General features: G+C 42.7%; 3 protein-coding genes and 2 long non-coding RNA genes across 9 annotated transcripts in view; 2 read left to right on the top strand and 3 right to left on the bottom strand.

The window, feature by feature from the left end:
* LOC135331721 (uncharacterized) overlaps positions 1 to 1,235 on the bottom strand; it is a 2,210-nt gene extending 975 nt beyond the window's left edge. The window contains exons 1-3 of one of the 2 annotated variants that reach the window (XR_010393054.1): positions 766 to 1,235; positions 179 to 522; positions 36 to 119 (exon numbers count right to left, since the gene is read on the bottom strand). Coding sequence is in view for 1 of the 2 variants with exons in the window: in XM_064526962.1 (XP_064383032.1) it covers positions 36 to 119; positions 179 to 259 (165 nt within the window). In the remaining variant the exon portion in view is untranslated. Of the gene's footprint in view, positions 1 to 35; positions 120 to 178 lie in introns of both variants that reach the window. The other variant, XM_064526962.1, reaches the window with a different exon arrangement.
* The window catches only part of LOC135349632 (putative leucine-rich repeat-containing protein DDB_G0290503), a 22,852-nt gene extending 14,453 nt beyond the window's left edge, over positions 1 to 8,399 (top strand). For both annotated transcript variants that reach the window (XM_064548213.1, XM_064548293.1), the window contains exons 15-26: positions 1,231 to 1,384; positions 1,552 to 1,770; positions 1,997 to 2,085; positions 2,429 to 2,625; positions 2,895 to 3,025; positions 3,336 to 3,474; positions 3,577 to 3,845; positions 4,431 to 4,610; positions 4,960 to 5,147; positions 5,785 to 5,944; positions 7,486 to 7,625; positions 8,039 to 8,399. In XM_064548213.1, coding sequence (XP_064404283.1) covers positions 1,231 to 1,384; positions 1,552 to 1,770; positions 1,997 to 2,085; positions 2,429 to 2,625; positions 2,895 to 3,025; positions 3,336 to 3,474; positions 3,577 to 3,845; positions 4,431 to 4,610; positions 4,960 to 5,147; positions 5,785 to 5,944; positions 7,486 to 7,625; positions 8,039 to 8,164 — 1,992 coding nt within the window. In that variant the 3' untranslated portion in view covers positions 8,165 to 8,399. The remainder of the gene's footprint in view (positions 1 to 1,230; positions 1,385 to 1,551; positions 1,771 to 1,996; positions 2,086 to 2,428; positions 2,626 to 2,894; positions 3,026 to 3,335; positions 3,475 to 3,576; positions 3,846 to 4,430; positions 4,611 to 4,959; positions 5,148 to 5,784; positions 5,945 to 7,485; positions 7,626 to 8,038) is intronic.
* Positions 6,289 to 7,386, bottom strand: LOC135333451 (uncharacterized). Its single transcript, XR_010393910.1, has 2 exons — positions 6,674 to 7,386; positions 6,289 to 6,622 (listed from the first exon to the last, which is right to left on the bottom strand). It is a non-coding gene; the product is annotated as an uncharacterized LOC135333451 (long non-coding RNA).
* The window catches only part of LOC135349760 (Golgi-specific brefeldin A-resistance guanine nucleotide exchange factor 1-like), a 20,452-nt gene continuing 11,642 nt past the window's right edge, over positions 8,344 to 17,153 (bottom strand). For 2 of the 3 annotated variants that reach the window (XM_064548552.1, XM_064548401.1), the window contains 12 exons: positions 16,616 to 16,792; positions 16,103 to 16,285; positions 15,104 to 15,291; positions 13,826 to 13,979; positions 13,271 to 13,639; positions 12,458 to 12,938; positions 11,416 to 11,546; positions 10,873 to 10,974; positions 10,533 to 10,646; positions 9,737 to 10,064; positions 9,216 to 9,404; positions 8,344 to 8,568 (listed from right to left, as the gene is read on the bottom strand). In XM_064548552.1, coding sequence (XP_064404622.1) covers positions 8,402 to 8,568; positions 9,216 to 9,404; positions 9,737 to 10,064; positions 10,533 to 10,646; positions 10,873 to 10,974; positions 11,416 to 11,546; positions 12,458 to 12,938; positions 13,271 to 13,639; positions 13,826 to 13,979; positions 15,104 to 15,291; positions 16,103 to 16,285; positions 16,616 to 16,792 — 2,583 coding nt within the window. In that variant the 3' untranslated portion in view covers positions 8,344 to 8,401. Of the gene's footprint in view, positions 8,569 to 9,081; positions 9,163 to 9,215; positions 9,405 to 9,736; positions 10,065 to 10,532; positions 10,647 to 10,872; positions 10,975 to 11,415; positions 11,547 to 12,457; positions 12,939 to 13,270; positions 13,640 to 13,825; positions 13,980 to 15,103; positions 15,292 to 16,102; positions 16,286 to 16,615; positions 16,793 to 17,153 lie in introns of those variants that run through there. The other variant, XM_064548477.1, reaches the window with a different exon arrangement.
* On the top strand, positions 14,101 to 15,059 carry LOC135333969 (uncharacterized). Its single transcript, XR_010394152.1, has 3 exons — positions 14,101 to 14,357; positions 14,529 to 14,577; positions 14,751 to 15,059. It is a non-coding gene; the product is annotated as an uncharacterized LOC135333969 (long non-coding RNA).

Raw genomic sequence — 17,153 nt, forward strand, 5'->3', positions numbered from 1 at the left:
AATACCTGTGAATATATGTCACCTTAATTACTTACTGTTTCTACACTGTTGAATTGTGGAACATTGTGCTTCTTTGCCTCCCGAGCTAAACAAGACCTACGTGATGATCTGTAGAAGTCCTGCATGGATTGCAAGTTAGAATAAACAATTTCAAGAATAGTTATGTATCTTTTAATACCTGGATCTTAGTTTCGATTTTAATCTCGTACTCAGTATTTTCAATGAAGGAGAAGAAAGTACTCAGATCTCTAGTAAACATTTTTGTTTCTTCCTTTTCTAAATAGAAAATGTAATGACTTAGCGATTGCTGTATGGACATACGCTAAAATTAATTACTTGCCAAAATATTCGTAATCAGATTTCTTGATATCTTGGCGAAGAGGAATCACATGTTTTGAGTAGGGCAAAGGTGTTTCACCCTTCCACACCTCAACAGCACTGGCCCAGTACTGATCGTCCATCATTGTATTCCATTTCAGTACACAAGCTCCTTTCTTTTTGTCAAGATTTGTGACTACGAATCTGTAGGAGGTTGCTTAACAACATGAGAATATTGACAAAATTAACATAACCTATATTCAGCTATACTCAAAGTGGCAGCATCGATCTGATCACGGGCTTACGTGGGGGTGCATGGAATTGAATGCAAAAAGGGTTTCTATAATAATACACTGTTTGTGCAATTGTGTGTTTCAGTCACACCACTGTTGAATAGACATGAAAACTGTTAAGTGCCATCTCATGAACAATATCAATGAACTCAACAATAATAAGTAAATGTAGCCTCTTAGGATGAATCCTTTCTTTGTACACTGTGTGTGTTTTTCATCTCTTGTATGAGTCGAGGGCACAACTTCAGAATAGCCTGCTGATCTAGTGTGTGTGTGGGGGGGGAGGGGGGTTAGCAGTCTGTACTGTACTGATAACCGTAGTTAAAGTAGTGCACCAGTTGGTGTTTGGTGCCTCCTCAATAACCCACTGCACCACCGCTGTGTTTCTGCCCTATAATGGAGAAGTTTGAAGTAGTAAGCCCAGCATATACCGTACAAATGTATATACCGTATTACTAAAATGTTGACTAGAATGTTAGAAGCCCTCAGCCACTTGTAGTACCCTCGCTATGCTCAGGATACTAAATCAGTGCCTTTGGGCTTCTAAATCCCATAGACCCCTCCAAAACACAGTGTCTAACTATTATTTAGTAATAATATTAAACTACCTCCCCTCCAGGACCAGTACATATCCCAGCTGGAGGAGAAGCACGTGGCGTGTGAGAGTCAGCTGTACCAGACACACAAGGAACTGGAGCGCTCCAAGAGAGACCACCTCCCACACAGCCTAGTGGGGGGGCAGCACAACATGGCTGAATATGTTCAAGTACAAGGTCAGCCAGGGGCCTTTATAAACACCATCACATGTCGCAATACTCGTATTACATGTACTTTCATTTTACATGAGACGTACACCCCTCACACACACACACACCCTCCACCCCCACCACACACACACACACACATCCTCCTCCCACCCATACACACGCCCACACAACAGGTGAAGAGATCAGTGAACTACAGAAGATGGTTGGGGACTACAGCTTTGAGATTGGCCAACTACAGTCACGACTAGACTCCGCCCACAGGGAGAAACTCATGCATCACTCCAAAACACTAGAACTGGAACGGATGCACTTGCAAATGAAGGAATCAGTTGCCGCGGAAGTTGACTATCTGAGAAAACTGAACCTTCAATTTGTAGAACAGCAAATGAAAAGTACGTCTCTTTAATTACTGTATACACAAGTCTACAAAAATGTCCATTGTAAAATAATTATAAATAGAAATTAACAAGAAAATACGGTATTATACAAAACGTTTTGTACGTTCGGTTATCGTATAGCTCAGAATTTGAATGCAATAAGCATTTATGGTACTCATTTGAAAGCTCTCAATGAGATCGAATCTAATAGTATCCATATCATCACACCTCACACACACAGCTGAGAAAGCTACGGAGATCTTGAAGGAGGTGAAGCAAGCTCAAGACACGTTCAGACAGCAACGAGACGTTGTACAACTAGAGTCCGAGGTACAAGTCACGTGACGTTAGCTGTTAAAATAGTTTATGAACGCACATTACGATAATTATTTAGCCCTGGCAGTATACAAGTAAGTCAGCACATTTACCGGGTTTGAAATGCGTTGTGTTTCTGGCGTTCCTAACTATTCTGAGAGATACTAGTGTTTCTAACTGTTGCAAAATTTTTTTTAAACAGAAAAAGAGCATCGGATATTCAGAGCATCATCTTTTGCATGTTTTTGCGATGTATAATTATGCGAAACAAGAAATTTGCAATAGAAGCAGCCTCGCATTCTAAATTCTAGATTTATGGTAATTATAATTATGTCTGTCTCTCTTTTCTCTCTCTCAGCTTGATTCCAGCAAGTTAGCTCTTCACGAGCAATCACGTAAGATCTCCGAGCTAGAGGCACGATTAGCCAATCAGAACATCACAATCAAACTGCTTCAAGCCGAGAAGGACCATGCGTTTCTGCAGAGTCAGCACGTCAAGGAGCAGATTGGTGCTGGGCGTGGCTTCCACCGCCCACACAGTGCAGACAACAGGAGGTGAGATTAACCCTCTAGGATATGATTAACCCCTTACCTACAATACTAGAGCGTGGGCGGATAATCGAGGCGTAATTACGCCCACGCTCAAGGTTATTGCAGAGGGTAATTGCTAAATCGAGGCGCGTGTGTTGTACCTCTGATATCAGTCCCTATAGTTTAACCCTTTCATTCCTACGCTATTCTGATTTAACCCATTCGTTCTTTACGCTATTGCTAATCAATTTAACCCCTTCACTCCTTACGCTATCCTGATTTAACCCCTACAGCTCCCAGAGGCCAATCTATTACCGCCTGAGTGGGCAGGAGAGCAACAAGGCGCCACTCACTGCACTCTCCAGGAGCAAGCAACATCACACTCCAGCAGGGGAATTCTCAATCCCCTTCCCCATTGGGCAAGGTACGCTGCAAGCTGATTGGTCGTTGTTAGGGAGAGGGAGGGGCTTATTGTGATTGTCATGGTCTTAGATATAATAATCATATAATTATAGAGACAGACTGTTCTGAGAAATTACATTAATTTTTATTGCCTATTTCGTATTTTTCTATTGTGTAACTGTTTGGTAGTTTCAGTGAAATTTCTGGGCCCCCCACACTATACACACACACACACACCCACACACATCCACACACATACCTGCCCACACAATGCACACACACACACCCGTCCACATCCACACACACACACCTGCCCACACACACAAACACAGGTTTCGTGAACCTTGATGAACAGGCTGAACCACGTCAATCACACTTTCAATTGGGGCCAACCGTTGTCACTGACGACGAGGGCTATCCCCATGGCGACCCTGACGTCACCAAGCCAAAGCTCCGTCCAATCAAATTACGGTACGCTCACTAAATTAGTTCACTGTTTTTACTTACTTTTACAGTGGAAATTCTGTTATTATAGTTATTACAATGTGACATCATTAATTTTTCTTTCTTTAGGCATAGACGCACTGCTAGTACCGGGAGTGATGTCATTCCTCCAGTTAAAGAAATTACCGGAAATATTGAAGCAAATGCAATCCATCCATCTTCGTCGCTAGGGAAAGTAAAGGGGACAGAGCAGTGGTTTCCACGGCGACCCGGAAGTGCTGGCAGTACTAGGCAACCAGTGGAGAGCACTTTACTCGACGATAGGAACGAAGGGGTTAAAATAAACCAGCACTCACCCGTACGTGGGCGTACCACATCAGTGGGTGGAGTCCCGTTAGGTAGGTGATATGATATACTTACATGTAGTATCTAGTGTACTGGAACCTTAGTGATTTCTCTGTATAGTACAGTATACCGTATAGCGGGTAATTTTCGGGGGACAAAATATTCGTGGTTCAGCAATATTGAGACATTTCTTGGGAAATATTTTTGTGGTTGCTGCTTGGATTGTAGGTAAAGGTAGGCAAGGTCGCTTCATTCGTGGGTAAAATATTCGTGGTCAGACCTCCAACCACGAAAACCACGAATATTTTGCCCCACGAAAATTACCCGCTATACGGTAGCTATTTTTGAGAACTACATGTATCTTGGCTTCTTCAGATTTCACCAGGATATACAATTGTTATTAGTAACTCTTCGAATGGCCTATTGTTTGTTTAAAGTGTTAGTTGTTCACACGAACTCTGAAAAGTAGCTATTTTGATGTCTTAACTTGTGTCAGGAATGTGCATTTTGTAGCTCTTTGAAAGGACTATCATGTTTAAATTAGCGATTTCCTTGGATGTTAACAGTTTTACGTTGCCTACAGCACACCAATTAGCAGTCATGTGATCTCATAGTCAGTCATGTGATCTCCTCCACAGGTCAGTCCACTCTTATCAAGCAGAAGTTTCCCGAAATCTCTCATCAAAAGTTGGCCAATAAATCGACTGACTCCAGCGAAACTACTACGAGCAGTGAGGACAAATCTAGCCAATCAGATGGCTCCGCGGTTACTAGGAAACTGCCGTCCCTAGAGGGGTGTGGTCAGGGTGGCGGGCAAGGTATAGTTTAATTATTTGCAAATCATGTGACTGCATGTATATTATGTGCTCTGTATAGTGCATTTAGATACATGTGCATTTGTAATTATGGTGGTCGCAGTAGTTCTAAATTATCCACCCTACATCACACCAGGAGCCCATAAATAAGAGATTATGGGCACACACACACACACACACACACACACACACACGCGCGCGCACACACACACACACTCACACACACACACACACACACACACACACACACACACACACACACACACACACACACACACACACACACACACACATACACTCCCATACACACACCATCACCCCCCCTCACACACACCCACTCCCATACACACAGTTGTGGATGCCTCAGCCATTGAGATAAAACACACTCCAGCGCAGGACTTATTTCGTAATGAGAGTTGCTCGAGTACCTCCTCCATATATCGCTCCCTCCTTCCCTCGAGGACTCCATCATTCTACGACGGCAGTGAGAGCTCTCCCTACGATAGTGTAGCTATTGCCGACTCAGTGGAGAACTTGCAGGTGAGTGTCATGTGACAAGAAGGGGTGTGGTTATGGGGAGATTAATCAGGGTTATTTCAGTGCATGAGTTAGCTGGTTAATTGCTTAAAGTGCTCTGTCACTCGCTTGAAGCATCAAGCAAGTAAAATATGTCGTACTTGCACCAAGTATATATTTAATTGCAATCATCCACTTAATATTTGGAACCCACATTTTCACTCATTGTGCAAAATCCTGAAAGAAACCTTGGTCCAAGTCACGGTCTGATGTAGGCAATTGCCACTCCACAACAACTTTTTAGAGGTTTTCTAATTATGCAGATATGATTGTGCCGTTACACAAACTGAGATGCATTGATTGGACTTCACTTTTCATTAATAATAATCAGAGGAGGTCCGACATGTGTGCACGAATCACTACAAGTTCAGTACATTTGGCCTGGACATTATCACGTGACTGCAATGACATCAATGCACTGAACTAGTAGTGATCCGTGCACGCACGTCAGACCTCCTCTGAAACACACTAGTTTAAAAACACACTAGTCTAACATGTGCTTATTGCATGACCTCTGAACTCCAAATAAGTATTCATGTAGTATGTCATGTACCATTCATTTTCTTTCTTTCTTTCTTTCTTTCTTTCCTCTCTCTTATAGAACCTGTCGTTTGGAAACTATCCTTTTCACGCTATACACGTCCCCAAGTACGAGCCCACCTCCTCCAGTGACGATGAATATCATCCCGCCCACCCAACGAAGCGTAAGAAGTCCGCTGGATTGGCCAGTGATGGATCACATGACAACAATAGGCACAAGAGTATGTATCATGTGACATTATGTTAGTCCTGTATGTGTGTGTGTGTGGGTGGGAGATTTTTATTGGTACGGCCCTTTGTGATGCTTTTGGGGCAAATGGTGAAATTATAGCTACTTGATTATAATGTGTAGGACTGTTTACTAGGAAATATGTGAATGACTTTATCTATACAAAAATACATGAACACATGACACCCTACCAGACTGACATTCATTGAACATGCCTCTTACAGTGTATGTGGGATTAGCCTCGATCCCAGGCCGAGTTTTCGCTTTTATAACGGTTAGGCGAACAACTGGGCCTGGTACTAGTTGTCTGCGCATGCGTCAAATTTTCATTGTATATTTGTGGTCGGCAAAAATATTTAATAAATCAATAATCGAAATTTGTACACAGAAAATGCACAGAGTGAGTACACAAAAGATGCACATAGGGAGCTGCTTCACAAAGGCCTGGGGAGTTGCCAGTTGTGCTGCAGCACAATTACAGTGACCCAGGGCAACTTCAGGATGATTGAATGCCTTCAAATTACGTTTCAAAAAGATTTAGCAGGCTGCTGGACTTCTCTGATTCTAGGCCCCAACTCGTAACTCATTGCTTGAGAAAACGTAGATTCTCTTGATGTCTCTGAGCTACCCAGCAACGCTCGAATGAGCAGGTCATACTCCAGTCCTGTGTCTGTGAGTATAGGACAATATTAAAAGAAACCAAAGACGGTTAAACCCTTACCTCAAACTGTCCAGTCTCGTCCGTTAGTATAGCCAAGAGGAGCACTGTTGGGATAGCTGGATATTAGCCATTGCTCCTGTACAGAGAAGTAGACATTTTAAATACGTGTAGATCTATACATATTAAATTTCTCGGTTATAGTGTCATTGTCGACGAGCTGATGATGGCAGCACCAAGTTCTCTAGCTCACACTCTTCACTTGATCCACCATATTAATGATGAAACTATAGTCTACCTACATTCTTGCCAAACATGAACAAGACTTGATAGCATAGCCGGCCATAGGGCCCACACAAAAATATCTGACCTTAACAAGCTTGAAAAAGCTTTATACCTCTTCCCTTGTTGTTCAGTCTTCAGAATAAGCTTCAGAGAAGAGAGAAGCTTCAGCTAAGAGCCATTCCAATCGATTCCAATAATGATAAAACGGGAACTGACTTCTAGTACACGATAGTACACGAATATAAATGTCACAAAAGTGAACGAGAATATCCATTCGTCAGAATCTGACGAACGACTGACGCATGCGCAGACAACTAGTACCAGGCCCAGTTGTTCGCCTAACCGTTATAAAAGCGAAAACTCGGCCTGGGATCGAGGCTAATGTGGGATATGCATTTCAGGGAATGAATTTTGTTAAGTGAGCTTGAAAGCAGAGTCATGTAGTTCTCCTAATAGTAAACATTGTGCTGTCTTTGAGCAAACAGTTAGTATGACACTTTATAAGTGCAATGATAATTTACTACTCTCAGCTATGCAGTACGTGCACTTTAGTACTAAGTCTTGACCCACACGCCCACACACACACACAGATGTGTCCGACAACAGTAACTCATCGTGTGATTCGGACCAGCTACAACAGCAGCGTGGCTACCATGGCAACGAGGTTGTTCGTACAGAGAGCATAAGCATCAGTGAGATGGAGGGAGGTTGCTCCACTGATGCAGAGCAGGTGAGTGGGCGTGTGTGTAGGAAGTTACTGCTAATAATTATGACTCGGCTAAATTAGTATAGCTAAAGTTACGAATAACGTGCTATATTATAATTATACCTACTGTAAAACAGTCATCATTTAGTATTCATGCATGCCATTATCCAATGTAGTTTCTAACATGTCCAATGCAAGTTTCTAGCCCTATACCAATTCATGCAAAACGTACAATGCAAACTTCTAACCCTAAACATTCCCCCTACACATTAATTATGGCTACAGCTATAGTGGCCAGTTGCTATATTATAACGGCCAGGCACTCGGGTCCCAAATGAACACCACCTCGATCTGTAGCCAAAACATTGTTGGGTTCTACGGTATTAAATAATAATAATGAGTTAACGTTAAGTTCCCTGGCCCACACACTTGTTCAGATTGAGAAAAAGATAGCTGAACTACGTAAGAACTTTGGGCGGAAGAGATTTTCCTCCACTGGGAGTGTCAAGATCACCTACTCCGAGTCATCCAACACTTCAATGGAGGACATCAGTCGCCACTGACACTGACACTCCTCACCACAAGCAGCCATTTTGTATATAACTGAGCATGCTCAGAACACGTACTTTATAACAATGAACATTAATTGCCAGCACCCAGTTACCAATGTTATTTTTATGTCCCTCCCATACATAATAAATACTATTATACACGTACATTTTTATCCAACTTGAATTTTGAATTTCGAATTTCAAACAATTGCAATAATTTTGATATGAAAACACGTACACCAATTAAGATTACATGTTATACACAGAAGCGGAGAACTGCATAGGAAGCTGCTGTCTCTGAGGGCTAGACTGTTCCGAGTCCATTCCAGAGGCTCCAGCAGATTCTGATACAGCCTCAGGGTATGGTGGAGAGCTTGGTACCAGAATGGGACCATTCACACTTGGAGCAGGAACACCTGCATGAAATTAAAGCAAGGGTTATTTTATAAAGAGAATTAAGAGCTAGGCATGCAACCGATCATTATAAGACTCGCAAACTTTATACAATATTATAAAATACTAGCTGTTACTATTTTTAGACATTCCAGAATAATTATACTTATTATCAAAGCCATTATAGTAGCCAATATTCAGATGATAATTATAATGGCATATAGTAAGGCTAGAAAGCAGTTTTAATGTTGACCAAGAATGCACAATATAATTATAATAATTATTGCAAGATTGAAACATAATTTTGTCTTGTGTGCACAATACCACAAGGTTGAATTATTGTTACATGATTATGTCAAGACATGTAACAATATTCAGTTGATGTTCATTCAGTTGTGGTTAAGGTCAAGTTCAACCTTATGGTAATGGACATATGCATCACCACAAGGTCACAGTAATGCACATCACCACAAGGTCAAGTTCAACCTTGCGGTAATGCACAAGTTCAACCTTATGGTAATGCACAAGTTCAACCTTATGGTAATGCACAAGTTCAACCTTGTGGTAATATGCACAATACCACAAGGTTGAACGTCACTCGTGCTGGTGCACACTACCTTTGAGGGGCTCACAGTACACACACACACACACCCACACACCACCCACACACCTGGTAACACTGGACTAGAGACTGAGACCACGAGCGGTGTTATTAGGGACGTTGTCGAGTCTGACTTGCTCCCGGCATTCGATTGGTCGCTGCTAGTGGGTTCCACGGTAACGGCCGGTGGTAGTGGAGGGTGTAGTATGATAGGGAAGGCACCCTCGAGACTGTCGGAGGATGTGTGTAGCTCCATCACTGTGTGTGGTGTGGGGTGTGTGTGTGTGTGTGTGGTGTGGTGTGAGTAGGGGTGGTGTGTGTGTGTGTGTGTGTGTGTGTGTGTGTGTGTGTGTGTGTGTGTGTGTGTGTGTGTGTGGGGGGGTGTGTAGCTCCAATGGGGGAAGAGTTACATGAATATGCACGTAGCTTGGTACTACAACTGACACAGAAAATTGCATTGCTAATATTAGACATAAGCACAAAAAAGTATGTACAGCACGAAACCTAACCTGATCGCTTGTATACACAACCAAACCACGAGTAAAGCTGATTGCCATTAATGTACATAATACACACAAGCGCCCACTCACCTGGGCTAGTGCTGAGAGGAGAAGCTGATGTGCTCCTGATGGGGGACCCTGCAGGACTTGGCACTGCCACGGCAACAGTTGCCACGGTCACCTCTTTAGTAGGTGTGGCCTTTTTCGGACTAGCGAGCCCTGGAAATAAATCACGGAGTAGATTTGGAAGGAATTTTTCCACTCGTTCTTGTGTCTGTTGCCACAGCAACTGGGAGATGGCATCTTTAGCCGAGAGATGAATACTTGGATCTGATTGGCTGCTATTAACAATATCGAATATCCCTTGTGTCGACATGACCAATAACATGTTCTTTAGTGACTCTGGGATGGCTTCGTACTGTGTGGGCGGTGTGTGTGTGTGTGGTGTGGGTGTAATTGCACATTCCATCCAAACCTGACACGATGCCTGATGGGCCCCTTCAGAAGCATGCATGGTCATAATTATGAGTGCTGATTCTCTGAATATGCACATTACGAAATCAGTGATTACTGCATGTGTGTAGGCAAGAGAACATATAGGACACTCAATGCTGGTATGAGTGGAGATGCTACCATGCAACCATGCACAACCATGCACAAACACACAGGATTAAACACCACTGTGCTTGAATACAAGTGACTCGTCACAGTTAATTAGGTACACAATTGTGCACATAGTTACAAAGTACACTCCCTGCATATCTACATGTAACATGTATTTGTAGCTTCCAGTATTGCCAAATGATAAAAAGTAACAAGTGTTGGGTTACAATGCAAATTAGACACAGCACGTTGCTATAAGCAAGGGATGGTTATAATCACTCACTAGTAGGTCACAGTTGTCAAGGTGTAGGAACTGGTCCATATAGTCGAGTATAGTCAGCCATAGATCATTGAAGGTAGGTAGGAGGGAGAGAGACGGCAAGTGCTGGAGAAACACCTGTGTGTGTGTGTGTGTGTGTGTGTGTGTGTGTGTGTGTGTGTGGGAGGTGTGGAGACAACAAATATGAGTTCGTAATAATAATTATAGCACTTTGTTATTAAAAAACGAGATCATAGGTAAAACGTGACAATACGAAGAAGCAAAATGAAAACTAAGTGCTCAGACAAAAATTATTACTTAGACTAATCCATAATTATACATGTAGCCTACGTATTTTCCTCACCTTGCAGAGTAAGTTTGATCCTCTGACCCTGGTCTCCTCCACACTAGCCCTGTCTGAGCAGGGGAGGTCAGCCAACAGCCGAGTCAGCATCGGGAAGAATACCTGTGTGTGTGTGTGGTGTGTGTGTGTGTGTGTGTGTGTGTGTGTGGTGTGTGTGTGTGTGTGTGTGTGTGTGTGTGTGTGTGGTGTGTGTGTGTGTGTGTGTGTGTGTGTGTGTGTGTGTAGTGTGGTGTGTGTGTGTGTGCAGAAAATGATAGACTAATTATTGATCTCAAGTGTGTAAAATAGTATAATTATGGTGTAGTTGTGGCTTCAACTAAACAATGTGGTGGTCCCAAATTGTGTCTAGTGGTTTAATTATAAGTGTTGTAGCAGTGGTTAGTAGCCTGAGGTGGATCAGCTGGTCTAAGTAAAACCACAGGGGGCCCCCCCGAAATACACTAAGTAGCGAAATTCTGCCTGGCCACCACATAACATTATACAACCAGACTCTGATACAATTTAGGAACCCAGTTCTCCTCATACACCCTGACCCCCTCTCACCTCTTGGAAGCAGGCTAGCCACTCCCCTGCAGTCAGTACCTGGAGCTCATGTGCTAGTAGCGCTCGTTGTAGGTACGTTATGGCAGTCTGTCTAACAGTGCGACGACCATCACAACACATCCGAGCCATACCTACAAAGGGGGAGGTATTACAGTGAAATGAATACTGTACAGAAACTGAGTGTGCTGTCAAGGAACAACATTGGAATGAACCAACTCTGAATACTATTACTATAATGAGGCAATCGCTGCATAAGGCAATGAGGCATACCTTTCATGTTGTGCAGCTCATTACTTAATGTACACACAACAGTTGGGGGAAGGGCTCGTAACAATAATACTGAATACAAAGGCCCTGGGGGCAACCCTTGGCAACCATACGAAGATTCACGGAGATTGCCGCTAGTCAAGGCTCACTCCAATAATTATGACGAAACTATTCCAAAAAATCCGAAAACTGACTATACACAAAAGGTGACCAAAGGAATGTACTGCCAATTAAACTTCTGTTTTCCAAACATTATACTGTAGTACCGTACCATAAGCCCATCTTGAATAAACGCCCATCCCAATTAACTTCTGTTTTCCAAACATTATACTGTAGTACCGTACCATAAGCCCATCTTGAATAAACGCCCATCCCAATTAACTTCTGTTTTCCAAACATTATACTGTAGTACCGTACCCTCGCGAAAATAAGCCCATCTTGAAGCCTAGACTTCTTGCAGAAAAGGGTGGGCGTATTTTCGCGAGGGTACGGTAATGTATAACCCAACTATTAAAGTACTAGCACCTGTACACACTGAGAGCCGCAAACCTTACTGTAGCAGCTAGTCATTGCATGAGCTACCGTATTACTAGAGAGCATCAAACATATGCAAACTTTGCGAGGGTTGATCAATTCGCAACAATAAAATCGCAAAACCTAAATTAGTATAGTCTAGTAAATACACACGAACGCAATAGCTAGATCGCAAAGGGTAAACTTTTTTGCTGATTTGGCTGAATTCGCAAAAGTTTTTCACCCGCAATATTCTACACACCTTGTAACAGAGGTCTCCATGCCACCTGCCATAACAGTCCCCCAGGCTGCTCTCCCTCTGTCCCTTCCTTGTCACTCGCTGGGGAATATAGTCCACTCTCCGTACCGCTGTCGCCATTAGCAACCGATCTGTGTAGCTCAGCAACAGCTTGTTCGTCGTACACATGAGGTACTCTGGTGTATAGTGCATCCAGCAAATCCAATAATCGCAATGAAGACGTGGCATACGTTAGACTATTAGTCTGTTTCGTAGCATCAGATTTTTTAGCAGCCTTTGATTGTTTTTGAGAATTTTTATCTTTTTTGTTGGAGCCAGTTTTCGGATTTTTTGGAATAGTTTCGTCATATTGGAGTGAGCCTTGACTAGCGGCAATCTCCGTGAATCTTCGTATGGTTGCCAAGGTGATGGGGAAGTTAGAGGGTGTGATGTGAGAGTCTGATCGTACTAAACTAGAGAGCAGTTCACAACATTTGAAGAATGCCTGCAAGAGAATGAGTGTTGTAAATACATCATGGAACTACACTTAGTCTATGTTTACACAATGGGAATCTATATGTACGCATATAGATTACACATACATGTGCATATAGATTACACCTACATGTGCATATAGATTACACCTACAGGTAAATATGCACAGAATGTCTGAACAGAAAGCTCCAAGGAATTTCAAGTATTAAACTGCACAGATGTCAAGTTGGTGGACAGCTTGTACATGTGATAGTCAGATTGGGCATGAGGTAGGTGTTGTAGTGTCCCAACACATACAGCACTAATTACACATACCGAATGCACATGATCTATGTAATGTACCTGTGGTTCATGAACTGGTAGAACAGGTTCTGTAAACAGGTCAAACGAGTTGATCGTAGGAGTATCCGTGACAACCACCCAATCTTTCTGCGTCTCTATAACTGACGAATCAGATTGCAGCGTGTCATCATGTGACGGCTCTGTAGTTTCCACGGCAACCACATTGCTAGACTGTTCAGGAGATATTCCGAGACCAATATACTCGATGATGGTGAATAGAATCGACCAATCAGATCGCTGCGTTATCAGTGATGCCCTAGCTTGTACCAGCTCCGTAATCCCATTGGCCGCTTGTTTGTGCAGGTCTTGTGAGAGTGTGGAGGATGTGGGGGGTGGGAGGGACAGGAGGACTTTGAGAGACGATAACAGCTGTGAGGGTGTGTAGTGTGGGGGGGAGGGTATGTGTATGTGTGTGTGGGGGGGTGGTGGGTAGGTGTTTACACACTGTAGTTTCGAGAGCAAGTATTTTAACTAAGCCAGCATGTTCGTTGCAATAAACAATTGCCAATTACATCCTCGCTATTATACGATTGCACACACACACATCGTACATACCTGAGTGGTCATATCCTCCCTTGATAGTAATCTAACAGCCAGTCGGAGCAATGAGACTACACCCCTCTCCAGCATGTAACCATGGGAACCCGCTGTGAGGATGATCCGAGAGAGATGAGTGGAAAGGTCTTCCCAGAACAGCAACACACGATCCCTGGATATTATTGTTGGGTAACGAAGCGCTAACGGGGAATCCCCCACTTAAAGCTCGGTTACGTAGTTATCAACAAACGCCGTTTACGTGGGCGTCTAATAGGTGATAAATATATATCTACTCGCACCAGGCAGAAAGCTGAGTTTTCGCTTTTATAACGGTTAGGCGAACAACTTGAGCAGACAGTATATATCGCTTGGCCAGATGATGTCTGAGCAAGTCACGGACACTAGTTGTTGCATGCAGTCTGTAGTAGTTCACGGAAGCTACCTGAGTGTAGAGAGAGCTCCTCCATGTCCTCTGCATCAAGAGAGCAACACTCCACAGTGCAGGCAACTAGTGGGCTGCTGCAGCATCAGAGTTGCTCCATGCTGTCAGGTCAGTTGCATGCACGCTAGCTAGCTATGATTAGTACGGTAGCTATCTCTGGAGCTAGCTACTACAATACCAGAGTCATAGAGCTGAAGTTTAATAAACTTCAACTGTTTATCACAATCATTTTGCATTGATAATTATGATGGCAAATCAATGAAATATTAACTGTTGCAGGAACAACAAGCATCTTTCTCCTCTCCAGGTGCACAGGCTGCATCCCAAGGTAAAACATAGCTAGCAATAATATTATATGGAAACTAGTTATGTAAAAAATTAATCATAATCCTAAATTAAAATTTTTTTGAGTAAAAAAAAATAACGTTCATAATTATGATTCTGTGCATGCAGAACTTCATACCACACTATAATTATATCGTAACGATGAATCCTGTGCAGGCGATGTTGCTCTGGACTCTACCCCTCACAACTACACACTCAGAAGGATAGTGACAGGCCTCATAGTCAGAGTGGACCTCTTGAGATTCTGTACACACTAGCAGAGAGCAACCCAACGCCCACCAACTCTAGCACATGCAGGCACATGTTTCCGACATGGAACAAGAATTGTTGCACTTCACTGCACATACCATGTTTTTTTTATGTCGAACTCATTTTTTTGATAATTATTTTGTACGTTGTCATTGTTACAGAAGTGGACTGTTTACCATTATAATGCTGTCAACATAATTTTTTTTTGTCGAACTTGATTATAAAACAATGTGTTGTGACTACAAACCTCCTGTACTTACTTATTTTCCACTGCAACGATCACAAGTTGCTCTACAAAGAACACAGCAGCCTCTTCATCAAACACAGTCCCGAGGCTGTGGTGATGCTCAGGTCCTCTGGAGGCAAAGCTCAGAGCCTTGACTAGCTCTAGTAGAGAATCACTTCTCAAGAACTTGCTCTCTGTGAATAACTGCTCAGGATGGCAGTCCTATAGTGTGTGTGTGTGTGTGTTTGTGTGTGTGTGTGTGTGTGTGTGCGTGCGTGCGTGTGTGTGTGCGTGTGTGTATGCGCGTGTGTGTGCGTGTGTGTGTATGCGTGTGTGTGTGTGCGCGTGTATATGCGTGTGTGCGTGTGTGTGTGTGTGTGTGTGTGTGCGTGGGGAGGGGGGAGGGGGGGTATTTGTTATTTACAAGTGCAACAACAATAGAGTGTCACTGAATGAATTCCCAAGAGCAACAACATAACTGACTAATGCTTGTATATACATGTATAGAGGCCTGAAGGCATTAATACAAGTAAAACAGAATAATTGCAGACACCATACAACAGTTGCTAATGATATTTATATCATTAGCAACTTTTATAGTCCTAGACACAATGAGTAGTACAGTAGCATGACTGGTGAGGAATATTATTAGTAGCCCGCTATAGTTGTAATTGTTAATTATCACTTAGCTCATTATTATTCGCACCCATTATAATTTATGCTATACATGCATGCATGCATACGTATGGCTAATGATTAGGTCGCTTGTGAGCTACAGTAACAGTAACAAGGATTTATATGGCTCTTTAAGTTATGTGTCTTATCAGTGGCAAGCAATGCTAACGCATGTAATACAATAGATTCACGTTTGTGTGTGTGTGTTCGTCCAACAAGTACAACACACACTCAATGCAACCATGACTAAATGAGAGCAAGAATTGAGCTAATTGGAGGCCTGAACGAATTGTTTGTTACAACCCACTAGGATTATTAAAGTCAGGGAAATTAAATATTACTCCTAGTCCATGAATACCTGTATACACTCGAGTGCTGTTTTCCTGGCCTTGATTTCGCTCGGAGTAAGGGCCTTCCCTGATTGGTCATTGCTTAGCAACCAGTAGCTATATAGTGATGAGAGGAGGGAGGAGTCTTGACGTGTGGTGACCTCCTCACGATACAGAGACACCTTCCCTTCACAATGGAGGAAATCTGAGACCTGGGGGGAGGAAAACAGAAAGACTATAATTATCATAACAATAATACCTTGTTTTTGAGATTAGTGCATGTTTTTGAAATGCAAAGCAGCACAGTGATTACACTGTATCATAATCATGACTACATACTAAACCCTAAATAGAGGCCTTAAAAGTGTCGGTACTATAACAACACAGATTGGGTCGAATTCGACCATTCAGTCCTGTGGATACTTCAAATTGTTACCCATTGAAGGAGACATGGAATTCAACTGTTTTTGAATTTTCGGTTGCTAGAATCAGAGTCGAAACTAAGTTACGGCTAGGCACTAATAAAGTATCTATATCCATACCTCCACCATGGTGTCAGGTAGTAGCTTAGCCTTGAATAGTGCCAGTAGACAGTCTAGTAGGTTCTTCCAACCTTCTCTCAAGATGTCCCCATATTGTTGTGCCAGTGAGAACATGGCCTGCACACTCTGGCGTACCTTGGGGTTCACCCCCAGAGCATAGTACAGCGAGCTAGCACTCTGTGCATGAGAGGGAGATTGTTGTCATTATGAGGTCTGCATAGTTATTGCGCACTAAAGGCACAAACAAAATAGTGAGAAAGATCAAATGATAATCAGTGTGCCCTCAGGACTTGTGGTTCACAGCTGTCAGCAATACAACATTAGTGGGGTTTGTTGCTCCAAAAGGAGATGTATTCCATAAAAAACCGATACTGATAAAACACCACAAAACCATATGATGACCATTAGGTAGCAGGAAAACACAAGTGTGGTTCATGGTTGAGTGCACTTCTACATTTTCTTCTGCCAACCAACTTGCTACTGTGCCTACTTGGCTACTTTGCTAGCCCCAGTACCACATAAAAAAATGTAGTAGAGC

Source organism: Halichondria panicea, chromosome 1, assembly GCF_963675165.1.
Source record: "Halichondria panicea chromosome 1, odHalPani1.1, whole genome shotgun sequence".
Lineage (NCBI taxonomy): Eukaryota > Metazoa > Porifera > Demospongiae > Suberitida > Halichondriidae > Halichondria > Halichondria panicea.